A 26,438-nucleotide genomic window follows, 5' to 3' on the forward strand; every position below is an offset into this window, starting at 1 on the left:
TTTCCCCCTTCAGATTCCAGGATAGGAAACAGTTAGCAAAGTTTCCAGTGTTTCCCACTCCTGCCATCCTTTTTTCATTGTTCAGAGAAGAAATCAGTGATACAAAAAGAGAGAGGCAGAAAGGATGTTCTTCTCCCCTCCCATCCTTTAAAAAAGTCAAGAAAGCTCTATAAAATGTTCTTATAAAAATAACTAGTTAAAATAGAGAGATTTCCGTGGATGACTGCATGACAAACTGAGCAAATCCCTCAGATAAACAGTTCTCAATGAGAAAATAACTTGGAATTAACCATGGGACATACAAACACTAGCCAAGGGTAAACTGTGATAGTTGGAGCAATTTTCCCCTCAATGAGACAACTGATGGTGGGGAAAACACCTAAAATCATACTGAGTGGGGAAAAAACCACCAAAAAGTCATACAGAAAACAGCGACCTCTCTCTAGTCTCAGGGGACAAAGCTCATAGAAGAAAGCTTCTCGGTGGCAGCCTTAACAACATTTTAATCTTTAAAATTTAAGTTCAATCAAAAAATTTATATTTTTAATGTATACCAGATGTGAGAGGAAACTCGAGTTAAGGATTAAAACCACCATAACATTACCTCTGCCCTGAAAAATCATTCACTGCATGTATTAGCATAATATCTTAGCTAATAAACCAAAAGCATAATTAGCTTAAAAACCCTAATTTATCAATTCATCAAAATTATTCAACAGACAAATCAATTCATTAACAGTAGCAGCAAGACAAATGTATTTATCAACATTTTCTAGGTGCTTTCACTAAAAGAATTTACTCCTTTGAACACTGATCAGTGGATTGCATCTATTTTAAAATTAAAATAAGAGGATACCCCATTGCCTTGCAGAAGATGATGTTAAGCCAATTTGCCTTTGATAAGAGCTAGCTAGAATATACATGTGGGTTTCAAACTATAACATATTCTCCCTCCATCTAGCACATCAAGCACTGGCAGCAGCAACAAGCTTTTATTTCAGAATTATGTGGATTGCAGTAAATTGCAAGAGAAACAGCAGAGGTTATAAATACTATTGTAAATCCTCACTTTACTAAAAGCAATTAAGTCATATTTCTGATTTGCTGTGGGACTCTGCGTCCTAGGAGCTTTCTAGGATGGACGGGTTTTAAAAGAATTGTCACACCACTGACTTGCAGGTGTCTTTTGAAATCCAAATAATCTTTTTTTCCTGCTGTGCAAAGTTGCAGAATCCAGTGTTATTATTAAATTAAAACAAACCAAGAAACGGTTTGCTCTTTCATCTATGCGCCACACTGAATCATTTATCATCTTTAAAAAAAAAGCATGCATTTGCAAAGGACTTTTGGTGTAACCTGATCCTGTAGGCACCTGTCTGACACGTAAGACGCATGCAGTCTTGCTCAAATTGTTTATAAGCTGTGATGATGAGTGTTGTGCATCCCAAGCTAAAAAGAGGTCAAGCTTGAGACCTCAAGCTGAATTACTGGGTTACAGTGTATCATGAAAGGTGATATATATTCTTTTGACAGGCTTCCCACTGGAAAATGGAAGGAGTAATGGAAGGAGCCTCTGTAATTAGACAATACATTGATCACATTAGTGGATTTCCACGAGGAGGCAGCGCACATTAAAATAAATCCCAATGTGCTGCCAGACTTGTGACCATATATTGATGCTCAAAAGAAATGGATTTGAATTGGCTGCTTCACACTGCAAGTTTGCACTGTAGAAAAATCTAGGATCAAAAGATTTTCTCCTTAGAACATTTTTAAAGGTCAATCATTTTTCAATTAAAACCAATTTGCCAATACAGAGCGTCAGGAAAATCATGTTCTGCACCACTTAAAATATTGTGCGGGTGTCATTAAACAACAAAATTACATTTCAATGAGCACACAAAGAATGAAAAATTCATTAAAGCCTCTAACTTCTGATTGCTTGTCAAAAGACTGTAATAGACTTTGTGTCTTGCATATCTGATGGGAACACTTGTTCCACACCAAACCTTATCATTTAAGATAAAACCCTCTGCTGCTCTTCCAATTGGAAAAGATTTCCTCCCTTATCAGGTCAGTTCTCATTCTGCTCCATTTTTTGAAGTCAGGAAAGGATCCATTGAATCTGGAGTTCTACATAGTCCCAAGAGGAAGAGTCCAGACGGACTCAAGGAAGAGCTCCACAAACCAGAATTGTTCATGGCAGCTGCACTCATGAGCCCATGAATCCCCTAAGAAGCTGAAGTTTGTGCAATGCAGTATGTCCATAATGTTTTCCATTAACTCAACTTTGGGGATGTAGGTGGTAGGGGGAGGGGGAAATGGGATACATGACATAGCCCGAATCTGTCTGTGGGGTTCTGCAGGCACCGGTTTAAATCTAATATATCCTGAAGGGCATCTTCCTAAACTGCCACTTTTAGCTATACCGAGAGCTTCTGGTAAAAGAGCTGCAATTTAATCTGACACGATGATGGCTGAGGACAGTACTAGTCACCTAGGCGACTTTACAATCAAAATAATCAAGACTGCTTGTAGACTTCTAAATGTCACTTGCGTTTACCCAGGATTCCCCGAGCGCTGTTATCCTGCAAATTATACCGACATACCATTCTAGCTAGACTTTTAAAAAAAGAAGTTTAAGGGATTTGGGTGCCAAGACCGCTATTGAATTTGGAAGCATAACTCGTGCCCCTTTGAAATCTGAGCACTATTTTATAATACAGGTTTCCCTTGTGGCAGGGAGCCACCTTTGTTTCTCCACAAAATCTCTGCACTGCGACAGTTTGATTAGGATGGGCCCAGCAGAGGAGATGCACCTTTACTCTCTCTCTTTGGGTAACCTGAGCTGGTTACATTCCTGAGGGAGGGGGAAACCTGCTCCATGACTGGTATCACCTACCTGGGTGAGGGGCTTCTACCTGGTGGGCTAGAGTCTGCCCGGCAACTAGTGATGTATTTCAAATTGGTTGGCCGACAGCCAACAGGTGCTGGCCTCCATTGGACCAGGTGAATGAGGTCACAGGGGCTATATAAGTTAAGACTGCCCAGGAGGTGGGGGCAGCAGCCATGAAGGGGACTCAGACTTAGAGAGGAGCTTTACCATCTGAAATTGGCTCTCTCCCCCATAACTCATGAGCTAGGAACGGCCTGCCTCCAGAGGGGATCTCCACCAGCCTCAGGATGATGTTTGTCAGTAAGCTACTCGAGATCTGGTTAGATATCTAACTGGCAGTAACTCAGATGCGTGATCAAAAGGCTACCTCAGCCAGACTGTTTTGCTCTATGGGATTTCTATCTTGTACCCTATTTTCACCCTACCCCCTATAATCAATAAAGTTCTCCTTTGTGACCGGTGTAGGAGACTTATTGAGGGGTGGGTCTAAATTATGCCTAAGAGGCCCCTTAGGCAATCAGTGTGGTGGAAGCCCGCAGTCAGATACTTTGTGCAGTGTGGGAGTGACGCAGACCAAAATATAGTCCCCTGTGTGGATCTGTGCTCATCGTCTGTGACACGTGCTTCTGTAGTTGCCATCCCCATTATAGTAACATTCACCACCACTCTGTGCTTGTGTGTACTGTCTGCTGGTGGTGAGTACCAAAACTGTCTTGTAAAAGTGGTAGAAATGGGCCTGGGGGTCAGTACAGTCAAGGCTGTGGAATGCATCCCTATTTGTTACATTGTAAAGTGGGTTCCCTTTATGCAAGTTTGAGCTTTGTGCCATTTTCCAGGAATGTGTGTACAGCATAAAGCTAGGGAAACCTGTATACTGACTGACCAGCTGATAGTTGGCTACCATTGCATCTTGTGAACAGCAGTCATCAGTGTATTGCAAGAAAACCAGTCTAGAGCAGGGGTAGGCAACCCACAGTATGGGTGCCAGAGTGTGGCATGCAAAGGCATTTTGCTTAGCACACACGCCTCAGGGCAGACGGCAGGGAAAGGGCTGGGGCTGCACTGCCACAACAAGGATCAAGCCCCTGGTGGCTCCCCCACTACCGGCCCATGGCATGCTAACATCTTACAAGTTGAGGTTGTGGGTGTTTTTGGTACTCTGCCCAAAAGCATTACCGACCCCTGGTCTGGAGAATATGTAACGCTTGCAAAAAATGTATTTTTCTTAACTTTCATCTGAACCTACATCATAATTTCTACGGCTACAAAAGTCCCTAAACGTTTCATTCCAGACAGAATAAAAAGGATTCAGGGAATGCTTTGATGTACTGTCAGCCCCTGATAGGAAGTCAACCTCCTATCATAAGAATAGCACAAGACTTGTAACCATTGCGTTCAATACTTGCAACAGCGCTAGCTGAACGGTACTCTCATTGTTGTATGGACTCGACTCCTGTTCTAACAGCACTTGTGCTTTGGCATCTAGTTTCAATGGGCAGTTCATTTTCTCAGCTGAGCCTTTGGACACCAGCTGCAATTCTCCCAGCCTCCATCACAGAAACATTGTTGGAATACTGGTCTCTTCCAAAGCCCTCTATCCCCTGGTTAGGTGGAGATTAAAAGAGCATCATCTGTTGCTGAACATCTGTTTAGGTTAATGCCTTCGACATTCCTGGGGGGTTCTCCAAAGAACAAGGATCTTAAAATAGCAAGTAGGAAATGCTTACACAAGGAAGCAGAGCAAAATTAATAATTTTGACGCCCAGGTAGAATCAAATGGAACATACTTAAATTGTAAAATTAATTCATCAGGAGGGAGTCAAAGCAAACGCCATTCACAATGAAAGGGGGAAAGCGCTAGTTTGTTTTTGCCATCTTGGAGATGACTGATTACTACTTAACGTTATAATAATATTCCTTCAGAGTAAATTATAGGCTAGCTCTTCTTTTTCTGAATTTAAAGAAATAAAAGTATTCCTTGGCAGCACTCTGGAAATGAGTTTTGAATAAACTAAAATGGCAGATAAACAAATGCATTTCACTTGGAAAAAAAACTGAAGAAAAAGTAAGAGTCAACCATCGGGTTGAATTATGTTCTGTAATAAACTGAATACAAATACTGCCTAAAGAGCTCTGATGTCAAAAGACAAAGTGCAGATAATAAGCAAAGCAAAACGAATGCATGATAATTAAAGGATCTCTGACATAGCAGAAAGCTCTCCTTTCTCAGCTCTGTGGAGAAGGCCTGAGAAAATAAAGCTAGTTTCTAGGTTGCATATTTAGGTCCAGTTTGCTGAATAAATATCAACAGTTGAGAGAAGGGCAAGCCTCCAAATGCCAGTATTCATTTCAGAGGATGAGGAGCCCAGAGAGCTGTCATGTCACCAGGAGTTTTCAGGCGATTATAGCATTACAATATTTACTTCCAATATATTAATCCAAATGTGCGATACAGTTTGCTTGCCAGCTTCCAGGACTGATAACGTAGCACAACAGTTTCAGTCCTGGGTCCACTTTCACTTGTTCAGAAACATCTGAAAAACTGCACTTTTGGAATGAAATACTCTAAATTTGGCCTCCAACCAAATGCCCTTTCGCCTTCCTCTCAAGTGAGAAGGGCAATCTATGCTGCCGCTTTTGAGCTGTGGAAGGCCAAAAAACAACCCATTTCTGCTCCATGAAATAAAAGTCACCACACATTTCTCTTCTCCTCCACATACGTAACTCAACAGGTGAACTTCGAAACTTAGCCGTGTGCTTTCAGACTAATTTTGAAGTCCAGTCAAGGCTTAGTTCAAACAAACTGAACAATGAGTTACGAGCGATTGAAAAATCACTGCAAAGTATGCACAAAACTGAATTTGCTTTTATGGTCATGCCCCTTTTTCCTGACACTATAATAAACATCCCTCCTACCCCGACTGTCCCAACACCAGTCCCTGTACCCATAAACCTGAACTATCCTCTAGCTTTTAGCAGTAGTGTTAACACTGCGTTCATAGTTGCACAACCTCAGCTTTTTTTTTCTCCTTCCTGTTGGCTTAGAAATGGCATTTAAAGGTTTGCTTTTTGGGAATTGGCTTGTAGGTATAGATATATTCATTGGAAGGGTCTAAGATGGGAAGCCGGGGTAGCTTGATTTCTAAGTATCCTGGGTCTCGCACACAGAGTTTCTCACGGCCCTGGAAGCAGACCAGCTGTTTAACACAACAAGGCCAACGGATGGACACGGCCTAAGAACTGAGCGGGACATGCCATAACACGAGATGACAGCCTTCAAGGCAGGCAGGTTATCCAACACAACAAGGACATGCAATCTGGGAACCAAGGGGGTATGAACCATACTGCCCGTAACACAAGATAAAAGTGGCACCAGCTAACAAGGCCTCAGAGCAGCGGGGCCTGAGCCCCAGTTTTGGGGGAATAGACCGAATTAGGAGAAGGCCTGGAAGGCTACATGGACGCGTGACCACAGACAGACAACCAACCAGAGATAGCCACAGATGAAGAGTCATCAGGAGACAAGGCGAATACAAAAGGAGAGACTTAAAAACAACAAAGGGGCCCTCCCCATCCAGCCCAGGTCCCTTTGTCTCGTCCCTCCCTCCCTCCCATCCCTGTTCCCCAGGTAGGGTCCTGGGAACAGGGATGGGGAGGGAGATATATAGAATTGCTTGATTTGGTAGCTATATACAATTGCTTGATTGTTTGTACTGCTTCTTTTCTGTTATCACTGTGTATCAATAAATTTGCTTATAATCAAATGGAAAGGTTGTGGTCAGTGTGAGGGTGTCCCCCGCTCCCAAAAACAAGGTCTCTGGGTCCTAAATCCAGAGCCAACACTTCCCTTCCTCCCCACCTGCACTGGATGTGTTCAGTGAGTAGCTTAGTTTAGTCTCTCTGAACATCCAGGAGACCCATAAGTGCTAAATGTATGTAACATCTTGGTTTCTTCTGAACAGTATGAGCATCCAAACCACCCATAAACTTAGACTCCTGTGAGGCTGGGGTACAGCGTTTGAAACAATGCCTGCAGTCAGTGGTTTGTAACTTATATCCAAACTTAAAGCCTTCAAAAACTCCTCCTCCTGACACTACTAAAAGCTAGGCCTGAAAAAGAATCATATGGACAGGACAAATAAGAGACACTGACCTGTAATGAGCTCTCTGACCTCCATGTCATTTGTTTTTCGCAATAATCTGATCAAGGCTGGGATCCCGTCACAGTTCTTTATAGCCACCTTGTTCTCATTATCCTTCCCATAGGAGATGTTTCTCAGTGCCCCACAAGCTTTGCGATGGACTTCTGGCTTTGGGTGATCTAGCAGGCCTACCAAAATAGGGATCCCTTTGAGATGCCTCACATCCTTCTTGATTTTATCATTCTCGTAGCACAAGTGCTGCAGGTACGCTGCTGCATTGGATTTGACTGGATCAATGGGGTGACTGAGCATTGCAATCACTTCAGGGAGGTCAGGGTCTCGCCACCTGGGGTCTTTGCGGATGCTGTCAATGGAGGGGGAGCGTTTGCCCAGGCGGTCAATGCTAGCCATGCTCCCTCTCTCTGGCTGAGCTAGAGGTGCTGCATAGCCACCGTGAAGGTAGGGGATTCTCTCGTCAACCATCTCTGTCTCAATAGGATCATCGTAGCCCCTGCAAAAAACAATGGTGAAAAAATACAGCAGGCTTAACAGTCACTGCATCTAAGCCAAGATTAATGTCTGGGCAACGATCAAGCATCTTATTATTATATATGTATTAGTGGTAATATATTAACACTTTCCAATAGTCTCCTTCTGGTCATATTAAATTAGGCAGCATTAAACTCTCAGTAGTGATGGGAACATAGAACGGTAGTGGTTTGGTAAGCAGTAAAATAATGACAGGAATCGCAAGTCATCAAACACATTGCTTTCATTTAGGTCACTTAGCAAAGCAATTATGATAGAACGGGACTGCAATTAGTAGGAAACACTGAGCTTCATTAATGACACTCCTTCTGCAACAGGCTAGAAATCTAATTAACAGCATCCAAGGTCTGGTCAGCAAGTCACTCTATGCTGCAGCTTTAACTCCAACATCATGCTGCATGCACTTTAAAGGCAGGTTCAATATATTTCCAAATCACAGCACAGCGGCCCAAATAGGCCCTCTTGAGCTATTGAGAGAAGATGGAAAAGGCAAATTTTGAATTGAGCTCAGACAAATAATACACCATCTGCAGAACAGTCCAAGGTTAAAGCACTGGTTGGGGAGGATGCCGAGGTTCTGCTCCCAGGTCGGCCACAGATCAACAGAGTGACTTCAAGCAAATCACATCACTACCCCAGGCTTCTCTTTACCTCCCAGGAAACTCTAGAACGGTGATTCTCAACCAGGGTGCCAAGGCACGCAGGGTACCACTAGATCCTTTGATGTCTGAGGAGATGAGCAGGCCCTGACTGGTCATTCCCCTGCCCCCACTGTCCAGTCCCTCTGCAAGGAGACAACCACCATAATAAATAAGTTAATTTGTTTAATGGGGTGTTGCTCAAGCCACAGAAGTTATAGAGGGTGCCTTAACTCCAATGAGGATGCTTTGAGTCCAAAAAGGTTGAAGCCACTAGAAGAAAGTCCCCCTCCAGCAGTCATTTTGTCCATTAAGTTAGGGTTTTCATATCCCCCCAACAGTTATTAACCATATAAAATCTATGCAATAAGGTCAACTGCATCTGTTATTAAACAGTAGTATTCCTGGTCTCAAAAAGGGCAGAGAGATGTATAACACATTAGTTAAAATATATTCACAGTCTTCCTCAAAAAGTGCATTCCACACTATGTAAGCGCCCCAGACATCATGGGTGGTGGTGATGGAGAAGCGCTGACTTTTTAGTGACGGCCACTGCAATTCCAGTCTCCTACTCCTATAAATCATCACTCTACCCAACTGCCTGCCAAGATATGAAGCTTTGTCTGGATACTTGTATGAAAGACAGTTTCAAATTCAGGATTTGCTACTGACAGAGAAGGATACAGCTGCTGCTTTGGCTCAAAATGACTTGCTCTGAGGTGAGACTTGACATCTAACAGCCTACAGACTCCATTTTTAACAGACTTTATGTAGTTTATTACAGCACGAGAGACATGCAGCCAACAGTGGGACAATATGTAAAACCCACCCACTGCTCAAGCCATAGACAATGCTGGGGAAAGCAGGATATTTCAGACACTCTCTCAGGGATCCACTTTCTCCATCACCATGCACACAGGTAAAACCCACTAGCTCATAGGAAGTCTAGCATACAAAGGGTGTGTGTATTTGCATTTTCAGGAGTAGGACCTCCCCCTTTAAGGATGCATCCAAAAGAGCTACTACCAGCAGCGCGACTAGGAGTTGGCAGCCAGGGCACCCACCCTGGGTGCCAACTTTGAAGGGGTACAAGAATGGTAGTCGCTGCTGCTGCGGCTGCTGCTCTTGCCTAGGGCACAGAAACTGCTTGTTACATCAATGCTGCATACACTGAATTAAATTCATTTTCTTCAAAAGGCAGCTATGTCAGCCTGTCTAGGATTTCAACTTGTATTTTAAGCAACCTAGTTGTTTGAAACCTTCCACAGAACTAGGGCATTTACCTTTTCCTTCCCTCCCACCCCCGCACCTTTCTTCCTCCCTTTAAATTAACGGTCTTTTTAATGTCTGGTAAAATAAAGTAACTTCTTGGAAGTTAATTGTATTACTTTTTTCATTGCTCAGTAAAGCTGACAGATGGAATGACTATCAAGAGGAATTAAGGTTACAACTGAGGAAAGGCACACAAAATTCAAGACAACACCGCCGTTCTCATACACTGTGTGAAGTGCAGCTTTAAATTATCTGAAGAGTCACGCAGCTGCAAGTGCAGGTTTCCCAAGCCAACCACGGTTTTGCCAACCACGGTTCTGAGTATCCAGGATTAATATTCTGTATACCATTTTGGCTATCACGGTATACAGTTTTGAGTAACCATGGTTTTTCGTGATCGCACATCAGCCCGCCAACCCCCTCCCGCACAACCCTGCTCCCCCAGCCAGCGGTGGACCCCAGCCCTGCCAGAGGAGCGCACAGGGGCGGGGAGCTGCCCTACCTGCAGTGGCAGGCCGTTCCTGGCTGCCCTGCGTCCCTCCCCCACGACCCGGTGCAGCAGGGAGCAGAGAAGGCGCACAGGGATCTCCTTGCCCACTGCTGCTTGCCCCACATTGCCCTGGCGGTGGTGTGCTGCGCAGGGCTGGCTGGCACACCCCTCCCCTCCTCTCTCCTTTCTTTCCCTCCCTTCTCTCCCTCCCCCAGATAAGAGGCAAACATGCCGGGGGAGATGCACCCGCTGTGCCCTGGGCCCACTCCACCCCTGCCCACTGGCACCTGCCCCTATAACCTGTACAAGTACCCCTAGGGGTACACCTACGCCTGGCTGACTGCACCGTGTATTTAAGGTAGGTAAAAATGATTTTTATACACTATACTGTACAGTATTCAAGTCACTAACCCCATTTTTCCCATAAGCCTTTAGTTTTACCAACCCCGGGAACTATCCAGAACCTAACTCCCACCGATGGCAAGGGAAACCTGTATGCTTGTCTTTTCTTTTTCTCAGAAAGTAACATTGGTAGCTTTTTGCCTACTGCCATTTTTCTGGACAGATTAGCTACTGCTTTGGTATGATGGCTCTCTCAGTCAAGCAAGCAATTTTAATTGCAGTTACTACTTAGATTTTATATTTCTGATGTTATGCAGAAGGAACTATAGACTGTTAATACTTTGCAATCCTAAGGGACAGCTAATTAAACTGGTACGCTTGGGAGGAAGTGACTGGGGACAAGGTCTAGATGCATAGTGGTACAATTAAAATTTTTATGTTAAAAGCATCTCTTGCAACTTTCAGTAACTTTAATTGCTGATCTAAACTGTAAATGGAATGAAAGGTTATAAATGGGCAGGTATCCAAAACTCAAAAAGAAACTGCAGAAATCCTTTTACTGATGCAGTTATTTATGTATGTATAATTCATTACTTTCCTCAGGGTGCAATTTGCAATGTCTGGACAGCCATTACATTTTCCGTTATATAACAAAGCCATTTTCAGTCCTCATTGCAAGGAGAAAGTAATAACGTTAAAATTATTTCATTTAAATATAAGGCAAAAGTTGTAAAGCAAATACCAAAATACAAGTGCAGTGAACAGGATTTTGTTTTGACAAACACTCAAAACTCAGTTTAATCTGCACTAAGGCCTTATAATGGAAACATAATAGTTCCTTGCTTCAAGCTCCCTGCCAATGCTGTGTCCTTACTGTGAGCCTAAGAAAGCAGTAGAGTGATGGAGATGAATTTTAATAATTGCCTTCTACAAACCTCCTGTCATTTGTTTGGCAAGGTAACTTGCAATTCGGCAAGGCTCAGTCATATCTACTGTCTGCAAGGTAAATGTCTATCACTTCAATTAAACCTGCAAAATTAAGTTTTTCTCTCTCTTCTCCCCAACTATGCAATACAAGAAGATTATTGTTGTCTAGGAATGAGGTTTCTTTTCATTCTAAAACGAATCTTCACTTCATATTTGATCACACAATGAGTGGTTCCCTCCAGCCCAGAGCTCCCTTGATCAGACCACCTACAAGGATCAGATTTGCAAGATTTGGGCCTTAAATGGCAATGTTGCCGAATCAAAAGAAAGCACTATGCACTAGTCTATCACATGCTAGAAATGTTAAGTTCTGTTATTACTCCAGTAGAACTATTTGCAGGGTTACATTACTCACCACCCTGCAAAAAGGAAGGCTTTTGAATTAGCTGAGGATACAGAGCTGCAGCAAACAGCTACGCAAGACCACTACAGTGCTCTAGCTTTTTGGTGGGGCTTTGGTTTCAAAAGGTGCCATTTATCTGATCAGCTACGCAGAAAGGTGACGCGCTCCAGCTGATTGGAGTAGCATCACCCTTCAACTAAACACCAGAGCAAACAGCTGAACGGCTCATCCTTTATTTGACAGCTCCCTGTATTCAGTGATTGCATGGATGGTAAACTACTGGGTACAAATGTTCCCCGTTCTACTGAATGACCTTTTGATATTACTATAAGCTGATGGACAGAGCTAGGATTCAGAGTCACCTCGACACATTGGAGGACTGAACCAAAACAAACCTTATGAGGTTTAATAAGGACAAGTGCAAAGTCCTGCACTGAGGATGGAACAATCCCACGTGCTGGTATAGGCTTGGGACCCACTGCTTAAGCAGCACCTCTGCGGAAAAAGACCTGGGGGTTACACAGGATATAAGCCAGATAAGCTGGATATGAGTCAACAACGTGCCCTTGTTGTGAAGAAGGCTAACAGCATACTGGGCTGCCTTAGTAGGAGCGTTGCTAATAGGCCAAGGGAAGCGCTTCTTTCCCTCTATTTGGCACTAGTGAGGCCACATCTGGAATACTGTGCTCGGTTTTGGGCCTCTCGCTACAGAAGGGATGTGGACAAATTACATATCAGTTGAACACAATGTTTTATTGGTATATTTACAATTTTAAAGCAATTTGTAAGCCTACTAGTGCCTCAATCATTACAATAAGATAAATCTTAAATACCTATATATTTTGGCATTTGATTCTGGGGTTTTTTGTCATGGAAAAATCAGAGCTCCCCCTGCCCCCTTTACTCACCAGGATGCAGGTCCAGCTGCAGCTGTCCCCCCTGCTGTTTTGTGGTGCTGAGTAGCCTTGATATGCCAGTGCCCCTCACTCCCAAGCCACAGCCCCGTCCTTGCTGGTACCTCTAACTCCTGATCCACAGCGCCCTGGCCCTGCCAGTGCCCCGCACTCCTGATCTGCAGTACCCCATCCACACCAGTGCCCCTCAAGCTCAACCCAAAGCACCTGGGACCCTGACAGTGCCCCTCACTCCTGACCCTCAGCCCCTGTCCCCACTAGTGCCCCTTCACTCCTGAACCACTGCCCCTGCCCCAGCCCCCCCTGCCCCCAGCCCCCCAGTGTGTGGGGCAGGGTGTAGGATGTGGGGCATGGGGGGGTGCCTGACCATAGCCAATGCCATAGGTGACACATTGGTAGCAGCGATTTGTGCCCCAGATTTATCCGCCCACAGCAGGGAATGGAGCTGTAGTCTGGCTGCACTCGCACAGGCAGGAGCTGCCTCCATGGCCCAGCAGGCAGGAGCCAGCATGGGAAGGTGGAGCAGGGCAGCGAGACTCATTGCTGCGGCCACCGCCACCAGAACCCCCGTGCCGGCTGCCACCATTGCCGCTCCCCTCAGGCGGCCCACTCCCCTCCGACGACAATGAGTCTTGCCGTCCTGCTCCTCACTCCCATGCTGGGTCCCACCCACCGGGCCACAAAGGTGGTTCCTGCCTGTGCCGATCCAGCTATGATGCAGCCCTGTGCCCACTGTGGGTGCATAAATCTGGGGGGGCATGTTCCCTCCCATCCCCTCAGATGCATTGCCTATGTCCCCTGCCTCATTGTATATGCCCCTCTGCATTGCCTGTGCCCACCCCTCTGCCTTCCCTATGCCCGCCCCCCATAGACTTACCTGTAGGGAGCTGCAGGAGCTGCTTTCCACTATGCTGCCTGGCTCCCATGTACATGTGCATGCACACATGCACATGGCGCTCCCTGCCTGTGATCACTCTCCTCCTCCTTCCCCCAGCCCCAAGCAGTCCCTTGCAGGCTGGAACTCTCTATCCTTGGAGATTTTTAACACCTGGCTAGACAAAGCCTTCACTGGGATGATGTAGTTGGGGATGGCACTGCTCCAGGCAGGGGCTTGGACTAGATGACTTCCTTAGGTCCCTTCCAATCCTAAATTTCTACGGCTCTATGATTATTATTAATGATAAGTGCAATAGCAAAATCAAATGCAGTTTCACTAATTAGAAAAAGGAGTGATTCCTGTTTTGTAACTCAGTGGAACTGGGATAGGAAGAAAAGATTTGTTCCCGGAATTAGCCCCCAACAAGGAGCTAGAAATGCACCAAAAAGGCCTATTGATTCTGATGAGATCTGCTGAAAAAGGATCAACCCCAATCATTTTGGCAGCACTCTGTGTTCAGTCTGGGAAGGTGTCAAATGCCTCCAGGACAGAGGAAGCGTGTTCTGAGACCTCAAGTCCACAAAAGGTTGCGCGTGCCTCCAAGACAAGGGAAGGAGTGGAAGAAAAGGGCAACCGTACTTTGTACCCACTGGTAATTGCTCTTGACCAGTCAAGTTAAGCAGTGCCACAGGGCTCTGCTGCCAAAGAAGCTGCCTGACTATCCTTAAGCTAGAAAAAAAAATCCTAACAACAAAAATACAAAAGCCCAAACTGTGTTAGATTTTGGCAGGCAACTGGTACTACTTACTCTGGATACTTTTTATTAGGTCTGATTCTTGCTCAGGCTTTTCAGGCTTTGCTCAGGCTCTGTTTCTACCAACCACAGCCTCCTTCAATGGGACCATTATTGCAGTGAAACAAACAGGATTACAAGTCTGCTGCCATCCCTCGAGCACATAAAGGCATTTGCCTTCAAACAAGATTAACTCTTATTTTAAAGCATTTTCTGAGAAACTGTTAATATGCAGCGCACACTGTTAATAAGGACACACAAATTTAGGCCCAAAGCACCCAAAGAGGGGGTTTCGTCTTATCCAGTGCCCAGTTAACCCATCCAGAACAGTGGCAAAATCCCCTTCACTCATCAGGAACATTATCTGGAAGTTTGCCACGCAGGGCTAGGAGTAAATCTGTGAAAATTCAGAGGGCCTTGAGGTGCATTTAACCACACCTGCCCAGATTCAAAACATGAATGAAATCAAGGCAAGTCAGGAGAAGAAAAAGCCACTGTGATTAGGGAGATTCAGTGGGATTTGACAAGGAAGCTTACAAGGTCACTGATGCTTCTCCTTAAGAACGAAGAAGGTTTACAGCTGACCAGAATAGGTCATTTGGCATCTGCACAGAGAGCAGAGGAACTCCTAGGAGCACACAAATGTGGAGCCACTAAAAATAATATCACCCCTCTGCTCTTCTAACAGGTGGGAGACCTCACAGCTAGGGACCTACCGAAATCGAGGCGGCAGGTGGCCGATTTCACGGGTCAATCATGGGACCAGACACCATTTTCAAGAGCTTATAATGGCGAGAACCCCCCATGCCTCTGATTGGACAGGGGTGGCCCGACCTGATTGCTGCTAATTGGCCAAGAGAGTTGTCCATTATGTGGCCCTGCCCCTCGCAACTGATTGGCCAAGAGGGCTGTCTGTTGTGCAGCCCCACCCCTCACTGCTGATCGGCAGAGAAGGCAGGAGCCTCACAACAGGCAGCTTTCTCAACCAATCAGCAGGAGGAGAAGAAGTGGCCATCATCTTGGCTGCTCCCCTTCATGCCGGTGGCTCCTTCTGTTCAGTGGCCTTGAGGACTGTCGGCTTCTACTGGGAAGCCAGCATTTTATTTTTAGGTTTTTGGGGGTTTTTATTATTTTGCAGACAATAGCTGCATTTGGTGACAGTGCTGATTTTGCGGTTGCTGCAGAATCGCAAACTGAGTAGGTCCCTGCTCATAGTGCCGTGGGTGTAGAACCGCCCACACAACAGGCAGGAGGCCACATGATGATGAACGAATAGGACCCCTTGGAAAAGATCTTTCTCCTCCAGGGGCCAGATGGCAACCACCAGATCCTCCATCAATAATTTAAACTGGTCCGCAGGTGTAGCTCTCCATGACTGCCCCAGCCTCCTTCCCTGTATTCATAAGTATAAGATGCTATGGGTCTGACCAACTGCCTGTTTCAGGGGTTAAGATGGATCTTCCCAGTGGCAGATAAAATTGGCTTTTGGGCCTTCCTTGAAGCATCACATAGACACAGGATAGCTTAATATGCATAGGACTGAACCATTTAACATGCAGCATTTTATAGGAATATTTGGTTTGTTGCAACTGGTAGCTTTTGTCTAGCATTTGTAAAAAGGCACAGGACAAATTCCCAGAGATTAAGAAGACCAAGAATTTTGTGCTTTTTGGCACCTTCTGTCCGCCATACGGGGCAGAAACGGAAGGACTTAAGGCAGAAGCGGGCAATTATTTTGGGCAGACGGCCGCTTACTGAGTTTTGGCAAGCCATCGAGGGCCACATGACAGCCCACAGCACATTAATATTAATTTTCTAAATTTTTTAGGGGCCCCGCGGACCAGACAGAATGGCTTGGTGGGCCACATCCGGCCTCCGGGCCGCATTTTGCCCACTCCTGACTTAAGGACTGCACTGAACCTCGGTAAGGCTGAGGAGAAACTCCTCTGGATTGTGAAACCACAGCCCCGTGTTAGATCTACTTGAAAACTACCTGGTACACTACCTTACTCAAGTTGGTGCCTGCTGTTTGAAACACGTCCCTGCATCTGTCTTCACTCACCTGTGCTGTCAGAGCTAACAAAATTGCTTTGCTGAGGAAAAGCCATAAGATGAGACAATTTGAAACTAGCAGCCTCACAAAATTCTTCATTCAGCTCTTTCCTATATAGACCTGTTCGGTACATACACTTTTATCCTAAGCAGGACAGCTTTTCCATGTTAACTACATTCTCACATAATTCTTACATTTAGTTTCTTATTTAAATCAGCTGGCCTGCATGGATAGATCTTCTCGCATCCTTGAAAACTTTTGCAGAGGCACTGTTATGAAATTAAAATCTGACAGAGGTAAAGGCCATTGTAAAGTGAGAAACTAACTATCTACACAATGAGACTAACAAGTTAAGCTTTTTTGTTCTAGAGTAAAAGAAGTAATTCAACTAAGTATTACAACGTAGTTATATACATATATAATTGTAATCTGTACAGTGTTATGTATATTATTATTTTACCTTACATAATGAAGGCAAGATAAAATTTATATGGAGCAATGGCTTGAAAACACTTTTGCTACTGGTAATAACTTGGCAAAACGTAATGGTCAGACTAGATGATTTTTTTGGAACTTAAAACCAACAAATCTGTGGCCCGTCACAACATCCCTTTACAAATAAGGCCTTAGCTCAATACGTTAGTATAAGAATCGCAAACAGAAGTTTATCATTCTTGGACTTAACCTATGTTGGTGATTTTGTTTGTCTTCATATGCAATTTAGATGTAGGTGGGCATATTCAAAGGGGTTTCAACTAGGGATAAGTGATAGTTACCGTGCATGGAGAACTGCTCATTGAACTAGATGCCAGGTTTTGGAAAGTTTCCCTGGGGTACTGAACAGATTTGTGTTTTACTGGTATTATTATGGACTGAATGAAGCAGATCTGTCAGCCTTCTTGGCTCTAACTGATTAGTAAACAGTGTACCAACTGGTTTCTAACATGATGGCCTCTTGTAGGTACAGATCCCTACGACAACTTCCAAGTAAATGCAGAATAAGTTTTATCTTTTTTAAACTTCAGTGTTGGAGAAATAATGTATGGAATAATAATTGCTGATAAAGTTTGAAGAATTCTGAATTTTAGGGACTGAATGAGGGGCCTCATTCTCAGTACAGATGACAGGAACGATGGGTTGACTTTACAAAACAAGCACAGCTACATGCACTGAAGTGCAAACAGATGGAACATTTGCTTTTTAATGCTTAGCTGTATTTGAAGAATTTGCCAAAGAGGCATTTTTAATTCTCAATTTATATTCAAATGTAACTGGTTTAAAATTAGGCTGGTGATGAGAAGAGTGGGAATACTAAAGATAATTGTCTGTCGCATCAGATAGGTGAAGAAGAAGCTGTTTTAACTCACTCCCTCAGCTGGGAAGGGTACAGATGTCACCCACCTGACTAGTTTGTCCCCTACATGTAGAGACAGATTATTTCATCACAGGCAAAAGGTGAGAACTCACTACAGGTCTTGTGGGATAGAACTAAATTGAATCCAATAACTCTGGCATCAACAGTGGATCAGAATTTTATATTATTTTAATCTCTAGTACCAGCCTAACATAGCTGAGGAATAAACTGCATTTAAAAAAAAAAGTCTCACGCTTAGAATTTTGCTCTGATTTGGATAAATATCCAAAGAAAAGTTCCATTCATATCCAATTCCACATGATGATGGACCTGAAGCAACTGTGGTTTGATGCAGCATCCCATGATCTGCTTTCAGACATCCTATTGGGACATATTGGGTGCATCTACAAGTGTGCTTAACTGCACAGTAGAGTGATTTGCTGTGGTATAAAGCAGTCCACATATGTGACACTATTAGATTGCAGCAAACTAATTAACATTACCATAAGATAGGGTAGTCAGGGTCAGTACTATCTTATGGCAGTGAAAGTAACTGCACCTAAACACACTTGTAAATCCTGACCTGGACATACATTGCACCCAGCCAGGCCAGGCAGCAGGGGGGCAGACCCCTGGCTGCCGCCTATCATAGAAAGTCATAGAAAGTTAGGGTTGGAAGGGATCTCAGGAGGTCTAGTCCAACCCCCCTGCTCAAAGCAGGACCATCCCCAACTAGATCATCCCCACCTAGCCACGGGGCTCCATGCACTGGGACCAGGTTAAATATAGGATGGCTATTCAGCAGCCTGTATGAAAAGAATCTTGCTCCAATTTCTAGCAAGTGTGTACCTATCACAACTGCTACCGTGGTAAGGTTGACAACTTCAGGTAGTAACCTCAAAAAACCAAACTAAGGATTGAATGGAACACAAAAAATAAACTTCCAATGTTCCAATGTTCAAATGTAAAAAATCCCACCGGTTCATACATGAGGCACACTGGCTGAACTAGGTGGAGCAGCTTCTACTGCTACTGCCATGACTGTTCCGCACTCTGAGGATTTCATTTTTAAGCGCTATTAATTTATTGCTCTCCATGGGGTAATAACTTTAGTTTTAAAATCAAAAAACTAAACAGAGGAATTAAAAGCTGTAACCAAGCAATAATTACTCTCGTTAAACACAAAGCACTATGTGTTGTCATTATCTTCTTATAGAACAGTTGCTTGTCTGAAAAGTAGGTTCACGTAACTGTTTAAATATTTCTTGGAGTGGTTTGAAATAGTTGAGAGTAACCACTTTATGAAGTGGGCCTCATTCACTTCCCTCATGTTTATACAAGTTAAACTTTACTGCTATGCTCAGATTAATTACTTGTCAAAATCCCTTGATCATATTAAATATGAAAAAACAACAAAAGAAATGCAAAACAAAAACTGTAAATTGCTCCTATCAAGACTGCCATGGAACAATAAATCAAAGGGATGCTTCAAATCCATTAAAAATGCAAATTGATAGGTTCAGTGAGTATATATGCTTATTTATCCTACATGAAACGTTCAAAATAGTAACAAAAAATTAAAGACTGCTCTTGCCTGACAGCTTTTAACTATGGTTGTACAATATAAGTTTGCCTGGTGGGAGAGAGAGAAAGAGGAGCCACTCAAGTTTGGTAAATCAATCAATATTTCAGTACCCAACAGCTGCCAGATTAGTGTTCATTTCAGTCCCCAGTGTATGCGAGAGTGAGAGCAGGGGCTAGCCTGAGACAGCAGGCTGGGATCACAGGGAATTTCCAGAAGCTCCTGTGCAGATCTGGCGTCTCTCCCCATTTTTCTGTGTTGCTGCCAAGTTGTTGCTTTAATGTATCATTAAAAGGGCCTTCAGAAGCTGTGGAAATAGACAGAGGGTGCTGTATTCATAATTCACTATTTTAAATATGAAATAGTGGAAATTAAGCCCATACCGAAAACAGAGAGCAGGCTTGTCTTCAGACTAGACTAGCCTGGACGAGGGGTGGAGGAGAAGCACATGAAAAATGAGTCTAGTTTATAGCCAAAAATACTGTGCAGGAATGCTCAGTGTTTAATAAGATAATGAGTGACTTGCATCTCCAAAATCCCTTGCCCTCAAACTTGATTTTTCACATAAAAGCAAGAGGCTGCTGCTACAAACCCAACATGTAGAATGCCAGGTCCCGAACACCTGAAAACTGGGGCTGACACAAAGCAGAACATCTCCCAGGCAGGTGGCTTGGCAGAAGTCATTTGCAACTAGTCTCCCTAGTTGTGTTAAGTGTAATACAGGTGCTCTCTGCTTTCCTTTCCATGATTTCACAGTACTAAAGGATGACCTGATCTTACAGACGGTTGACATTTTCTGCTCAGATGCTGAGTCCTTTTATCAAGCACCTGGATTGCACCTCACCAGCGGGTTCCTTTAACAAGGTGTCCCTCGAGCCCAATGGCAGGTTAGGACTATAACCGAGCAGTTGTTAGCTTTAGCATTCCTGTTTCACAGACAAACATTCGGGCCCTGTCAAAATGTTCACACATCGCAAGTTCTTTTTCCCCCTTGTTAGTATGGGATGGGGTTTGGGAGGCAAACACAACACAATCACAGACTTTCCCTTTAAAAATAAAAATTCAGTGCGGCCTTTTACGCGAGTCAGTTTAGGAAGAGGTATGCTAAGGTGCCCTGCATTTCACACAAGAAGTCTTCCAGACAATGAGTGCACAGTGTTCACAAAGAACTGGGTGGCTGTGACAGGATGGAGGTGGTCTGTGGCGATGAGCACTCTCCCGTGTCCAAGAAATCGTTCAAAGGAGTCCATTCAGACTCCCCGGCCCTCCGTGGTCGGGGAAGGGCAGTACGAGAGTGGGTGAGAAGAGGCAACACTCAGGGAGTTCCTTTGGGAAAGCCTGGCCTCACACCCAGATTCTGAAGAGGTTGCAGTCCCAAGTTAGAAATCTTGGGTTTTTTGCTTCTGTTAGATTATTCTGATTTCTTACAATTCCAAATGGTCGTTCCCTTACAGAAGAGGACCATGCTGACTGCAAATGTAGCTGCTTTTCCTGCTAACTCATTCCAAAGGCTGACCCAAACCATTACATTTTAACCTTCTAAGTTTAATTAGGAGGAAAAAAAATTGCATTACACACATTCATCAGCAGGGAGTTTACCTTCCTTTGTGAGGCCTCCCTCTCTCAGGCACCCCTGCAGCTGTCCTTCTGTTCACAGTGGAATAATCTGGATCCAGTTCATACCCTTCGTCATCAACCCCGAGGCTGCGGTTATCATCCTCCAGTCCATAAGGCTCTGGCTGGAAACGTTCTGGCTGAGAGCGATTCAAGTCAACATTGCTGCCTGTTGGCACTTGGGGTTGGGCCACGGGACCGTAGTTATCCCGCCTACTTGGCAAAGTGAAGCTCCCATCCTCTGGTCGGTAACTGTTTCCTGGAACGTAGGCATAGCGAGGACGGTAGTTGACACCACGCGATAAACTGCCATAGTTATCAGGCAGCTCGCCATAACCATCATGGCCAACATAAGGGCGGTATTGCCCATCATGGCCGTCAGGGTAAGAATCATTGTAGCTATTATAAGATCTGGTTAATGTGGATGAAGCCTGGGGCGTGATGTACCGCTCCCCATTCTTCATATACCTCCTGTCTATTGAATCTGTGTAGCTACCCAAGGGAGATGAGCCATCCATGGTAGGCAGGCCATCAGGCCCCAGTGGAACCTGGCGCACTGTTCTAGTGGTGACAGTCTTGACCATTTTTGTGACCTAGAAAGAAGAAACCAAAATAGATATTAATATTTTCCTCCTGACTGGTGGTGGTGCTTAAGTTCTATGGGGATGTAGAGGGAAACTCCCAATGGTGAGATCTAAACTAGTCTAGAAAAGGCACTAGAAAATATTCCTGAAGAACAACAACGGCGACTCAAGATACTAAACTGGCTAAGATTTCATAAAAGCACTAATGGTTCCATTTTAACAGAAGAATCAGAGAATAAAAAGTTGTAAAAATTCTATTTATGATTAAGGATCCATCCCTCTCCAGTCTTCCCATAGCTCAGGGGTAATAAGTTATAAGTATACCCAAAAGAACATTGGTGGCTCCCTGTTACTCTCATGGCAACCCATGTAAAATGTTGGGGGCACAGTAATAATGAAAACCTTAACTGCAGAGGTAAGGCTGTACCTATCTAGACAAGCTACCACAGACCACAACTATCACTAACTACCACAAACCATACCTAACTATATGAGGCTCTGCAAAATTTCAGGCAGCACTTTGGAAAGCATATTTATGCATGACATTTATTTTTATATGATTTTGTTGTCTTATAAATCTTGCTTTATTACAACCCTAATGGCATTAAATTATGTTCCAGAATCCTTTGCTTGTGCCCTTTTAGCCAGGAGTCTGAAGCAGAGGAGACGGACAAGCACCATCTCAACCTTCAACTTCTAAAGAGAAGAGCAAGAAGGGAGGGTGGTCACCTGTCCTATTTGTGACTCCTGGCTAAAAGGACAAAGGCAAAGGATTCCCATCTCAGAAGGTGCATCACTTCCAAGAAGTGCTTCCTTTGTCATATAAGGACCAAAAGGTTAATGTGCAGTGAACCCCCTAGTTCAGGATATTTCACCAATGGTGGCCAGTAAAAGCTGCTTGAAAAGCAGTACAAGAAACCTTCTACTAGGCAGTTATTAGGCCTGTGCGAAGTGGCTAGTATTAATTTCGGATTTGTATCTGGCCGATCAGTGATTCGATTCACTGATTCAAATCACTGTTCCGATTCGATTCGGCTGAATCTCCGAATCAGCCAGGCCAGGCCCATCCTCCGCCCGCTCTCCCAGCCCAGCAACGACTGTCCTGCCTGCCGCAGCTCCTGGCTCTTTGGGGGAAAAAACCCTTGACTCAGTGGGTGCTGCCAGGCAGGGGGTGATCCCTGCTGCCCCCCACTGTATGTGGGGCTCTTCATGAGCCCCCCCACACCCCTCCCCCGTTGTCCCAGCCCCCCCACGGGTGTCCCACCCGGGCCAGCTCTGGCCCTTTAAGAAAGAAAAAAGGAGGACCCCCCCACTCACTGCTCCTGCGAGTGGGGGGGTGATCTCTGCTGCCCCTCACTGCCCCACACCACGTGGGGGCTCTGCACAAGCCCCTGAAGCCCCAAGGCCGCTGCAGGAGCGGGGAGTCCCAGGGCTTTTCTTGGCTTTTTTTTTCTTAAAGGTCTGGAGTTGGGCCGGGCCGGGAACCCATGGGGGGGCTAGGAGAGCGGGGGGGTTGGGGGGCTCACGTAGAGCCTCCCCATGGAGCATGAGGCAGTGGGGGGGCAGCGGGGATCCCCACCACCACCTGGCAGCACCCAGTGAGCACCGGGGCTTTTCTTTAAAGTACTGAGCCGGGGTGGGATAGGGGGCAGCCATGGGGTGGGGCTGGGGAAGCAGGGAGGGGGGAGGGAGGCTGGCAGGGGTCCCCCCATGGTCCCTTCCCCCTGCTCCCTACTTACCAGCTTGGAGTTGGTTGCAGCTCCCTCCTGCAGCCACCGGGGACTGCCCGAATCATCAAAGCTCTCCGAATCTTTTCCAAAGATTCACAGAGCTTTGAATCAATTCAGACAGTTTAATTGGTCCCCCGGTCCAATTCGGATTTGGAGATCCGGCCACCCAATCGAGCCAAATCTCCTCTGAACCGAATCGCCACCCGAAGCTTCGCACAGCCCTAGCAGTTACAGCTTTTCCTTGGGAATGTTTTATTCTCAATGCTGATAAAAATTGCCTTAAGGCCTGAATCATGGAAGTTTCTCTCTATCAAAACTTTTTTTTTTTAACTCACAAAAGAAACTGGAAAAAGTGAGAGACTCCTGCTAGAACTGCATTACCACTAATAAACAGCACATGCTATCAACAAAGATTCTGTTACCCATGCTGTGTTAAATAACATCGTGTTCATTTTGGCCCCATCAGAAACATTAGAGCGGGAGGGAGAATCAATACACTAGATTGGAGTAGCCACTGGAAAAGAACAGAATCATTAGAGGTATTTTTACACAAGCACTGTGAGTCATGGAGACTTTAAAGAAAGAGTGCAAGGAGCTGACACTTTTCTTAACCTAAACTGCAGTACATTGAGCAAAAGATAGCTACCACTTCTGTTTCCGGACTCAGAAGTCCAAACAGGGATTTGGACTGTAGCTTCTGATTAGGCAAGTCCATTGCTAAAACAAAATAACGAGAATAAGTTTTTTGACATAGCTTCAGCCATGTCTCCTAGCCAGACGTTTTGAACAGAAAGCATGACTAGGAATATTTCACCCAAATAGCATTTCTTTTCCCAGAGACATCTGCAAGCAAATGATACTTCAGCCTAATGAAATAATGAAGTCCTGAAAATCTGAAAACCAGCACAAATGGCTACCCACCAACAGATTAATTAAGCAGCATCATGAATGGAGTGAAGCATAGCCAGGTATCAACACAATCTTTTTGTCATTTGAGCCAGAGCTGAGGGAAATTTCCTCTTCATCCGGAGGGTTTTCCTTACTAATTAGTATCTTCCCCACAGCTTGGGCTATTTTTATGGTTTCAGCAAACTAAAAGAAAGGGAACCAGTTCAAAAAGAAAATACTCGTTTTGCAGAATTAACTGTGGCTGTTGCACTGTTTCATTGAGCTCTCACAAAACATTCAGCATCCTTTTATGTATCAACACCAATTAAAGGACCCATTACAGAAAAATAGATTATGGATTTAAAAAGCACTTGAGATAATTTATGTAGCTGTTAGTATGTGGGTATGGAAGGAGGCACAACCATTCAACGCCACCCCACAAAAAGCCTGTATTCAAAGAAATGCTTTCAGAAATGACCTCAACGAGCTGGAAAGCAGAACTACTCGGGCTGGGAGTATGTACCGACTTCCACAGCAATGGCAACACAAGACACAAGCTTTCAATTTCCCGACGTTCCTGAGCCTTGGAACTAGAATCGAGGAACAGGAAGTAATGAGAGGGGGTTAAGTGGCTTTATGAAGCTGAACTGAGAACAGAGGAAGACGGCAGAGGCAAAAGGGAGATCCGCTTTTTAGCTGCCATGAGAACTTGTGAACACTACATAGGGGCACAGGACCAGATCAGGTATCCCAGGCTATTTAATCCAATACCTTGCATTTTCAGGAAATCTTTTACACTAGGAATCCCCCCAAAAAATCTCTGCTTCCAACCCTTACACATAACTGCAAGGCACAATACCTAAAACTGAGAGCTCTCCAAAGGTAAAAGCAGGGAAAAAGAGGGCAAGCATCCTGCTACAACAACTGCAGAGAAGTATTTTTTAAATAAATGCTTAGAAGAACCTTGGGAAAAGCCCATGCCACATGCTACGGAGGAATGCAAAGCCCCATACGGTCCATGCCAAACCGGCCTCGGGGAAACATTCTTTCTTCACCCCAGACATGGCAAAGGAGTATGAACCTGAGCAAAAGAGCAAAGCCTTTTAAGCAGGAATCTCTGGGTTTTCCAAGTACTGGTAGAAGCGTCAACACACTCTAGTAAAAAACTGCCAGCCACAGCTGTGGCCAATGTCCAAGTGCTTCAGAGGAAGTTGAAAACCCACCCAAGGATCTAGCAGCATTCATGGGGGGTGGGAATTCATTCCTGGCCTCTACTGGTGATCCCATGATGCATGGGACTGTCAGACACCCACCACCCTATAAGAGCTCTCTCTATAACCCAACATGGGATTGTAAATAGACAATTCTACGTATCACACATGCTGACTGGTGGGCCAGAATTCCCTAACAAATACTCGCAAAGATTTTACCCTCTGCCCTAGTCAACAGAAGTCAGACGGCATTAAATCCAATTCTCAGTTTTAGTTCTCAAGTCTTATTGCCACTTGCATACTCTCTGTCACAACTAATTTGTTTCTAAAATTACCACCATCAAGCACAACGTCAGGCAGCCAGTACACCCATGTGTGCACTGTGTCTACAACATGAAAGATGAGAACAAACATTGATCTGCAAAAGGACCAGTCCTTGGTGCAAAACAGTAAGGAAGGGAAGGCTTTGCAGAGAGCTGAGATAACCACCGCTCACACCTGCTGAAAATGTTATTTGTCAATACTGCAAGGTTTCTTTTCCTTCCCCTCCAGGAGAAACTAAAACAGCTTTCGCTCTACAAGAAAAATTGCTTGCAAACCACCATTAAAAATAAGATCCAAAATATTTATACATTACTAATTCATTTAAAAGTAGTATGTTTTTAAAGAAATCATTTCCTTGGAAATTTGTTATTTATTACTTATTGTTTGCGTTGAGGTAGCACCAACAGCAAGGTGCTAGATTCCCTTCCAGGGGTGCCACAGTACAGGTGCCGCTGGGATTAGGTAGTACTGCTCCATTCCCCTCCTGTACAGACAAAGCAGAAAGCAGTTCTCCCTGCAGTCTTTCTTGCTCCGACCTCAAAGGCTCATTCCAGAAACAGAAGCGTGCTAGGTAGGTGGGATCATCCCACACCCCTGTTTCTGGGAGAAGCATGAGGGACAGAGCAGGAAGGGCTGTGGCAAGTCTGCACACTCCAGCTGCAGCCTTTATACTGCTCAGCTGGAGGGGCCCGGCTGGGCCGTAACAGCCTTTTTTTTGTGCAAGCTGGATGGAGGAGTAGAGTGCCCACCCATAAGGGCACAGGGGTAGGACTGCCAAGTCTCCCAGGCTGGTCGGGAGTCTGCTGGAATCGGCATTGATCTCCTGGTGACTATTGAAAGCAATCCTGGAGACTG

At 44.7% G+C, this 26,438-nt stretch overlaps 1 protein-coding gene across 18 annotated transcripts in view; it reads right to left on the bottom strand.

Annotated features, from left to right (window-relative positions):
- ARVCF (ARVCF delta catenin family member) overlaps nt 1–26,438 on the bottom strand; it is a 444,623-nt gene that overhangs the window by 101,133 nt on the left and 317,052 nt on the right. For all 18 annotated transcript variants that reach the window (XM_090062536.1, XM_090062534.1, XM_090062537.1 and 15 more), the window contains 2 exons: nt 20,832–21,439; nt 7,050–7,549 (listed from right to left, as the gene is read on the bottom strand). In XM_090062536.1, coding sequence (XP_089918662.1) covers nt 7,050–7,549; nt 20,832–21,439 — 1,108 coding nt within the window. The remainder of the gene's footprint in view (nt 1–7,049; nt 7,550–20,831; nt 21,440–26,438) is intronic.

The sequence above is a fragment of the Crocodylus siamensis genome, chromosome 9, assembly GCF_052110815.1.
Source record: "Crocodylus siamensis isolate JL-2025a chromosome 9, ASM5211081v1, whole genome shotgun sequence".
Lineage (NCBI taxonomy): Eukaryota > Metazoa > Chordata > Crocodylia > Crocodylidae > Crocodylus > Crocodylus siamensis.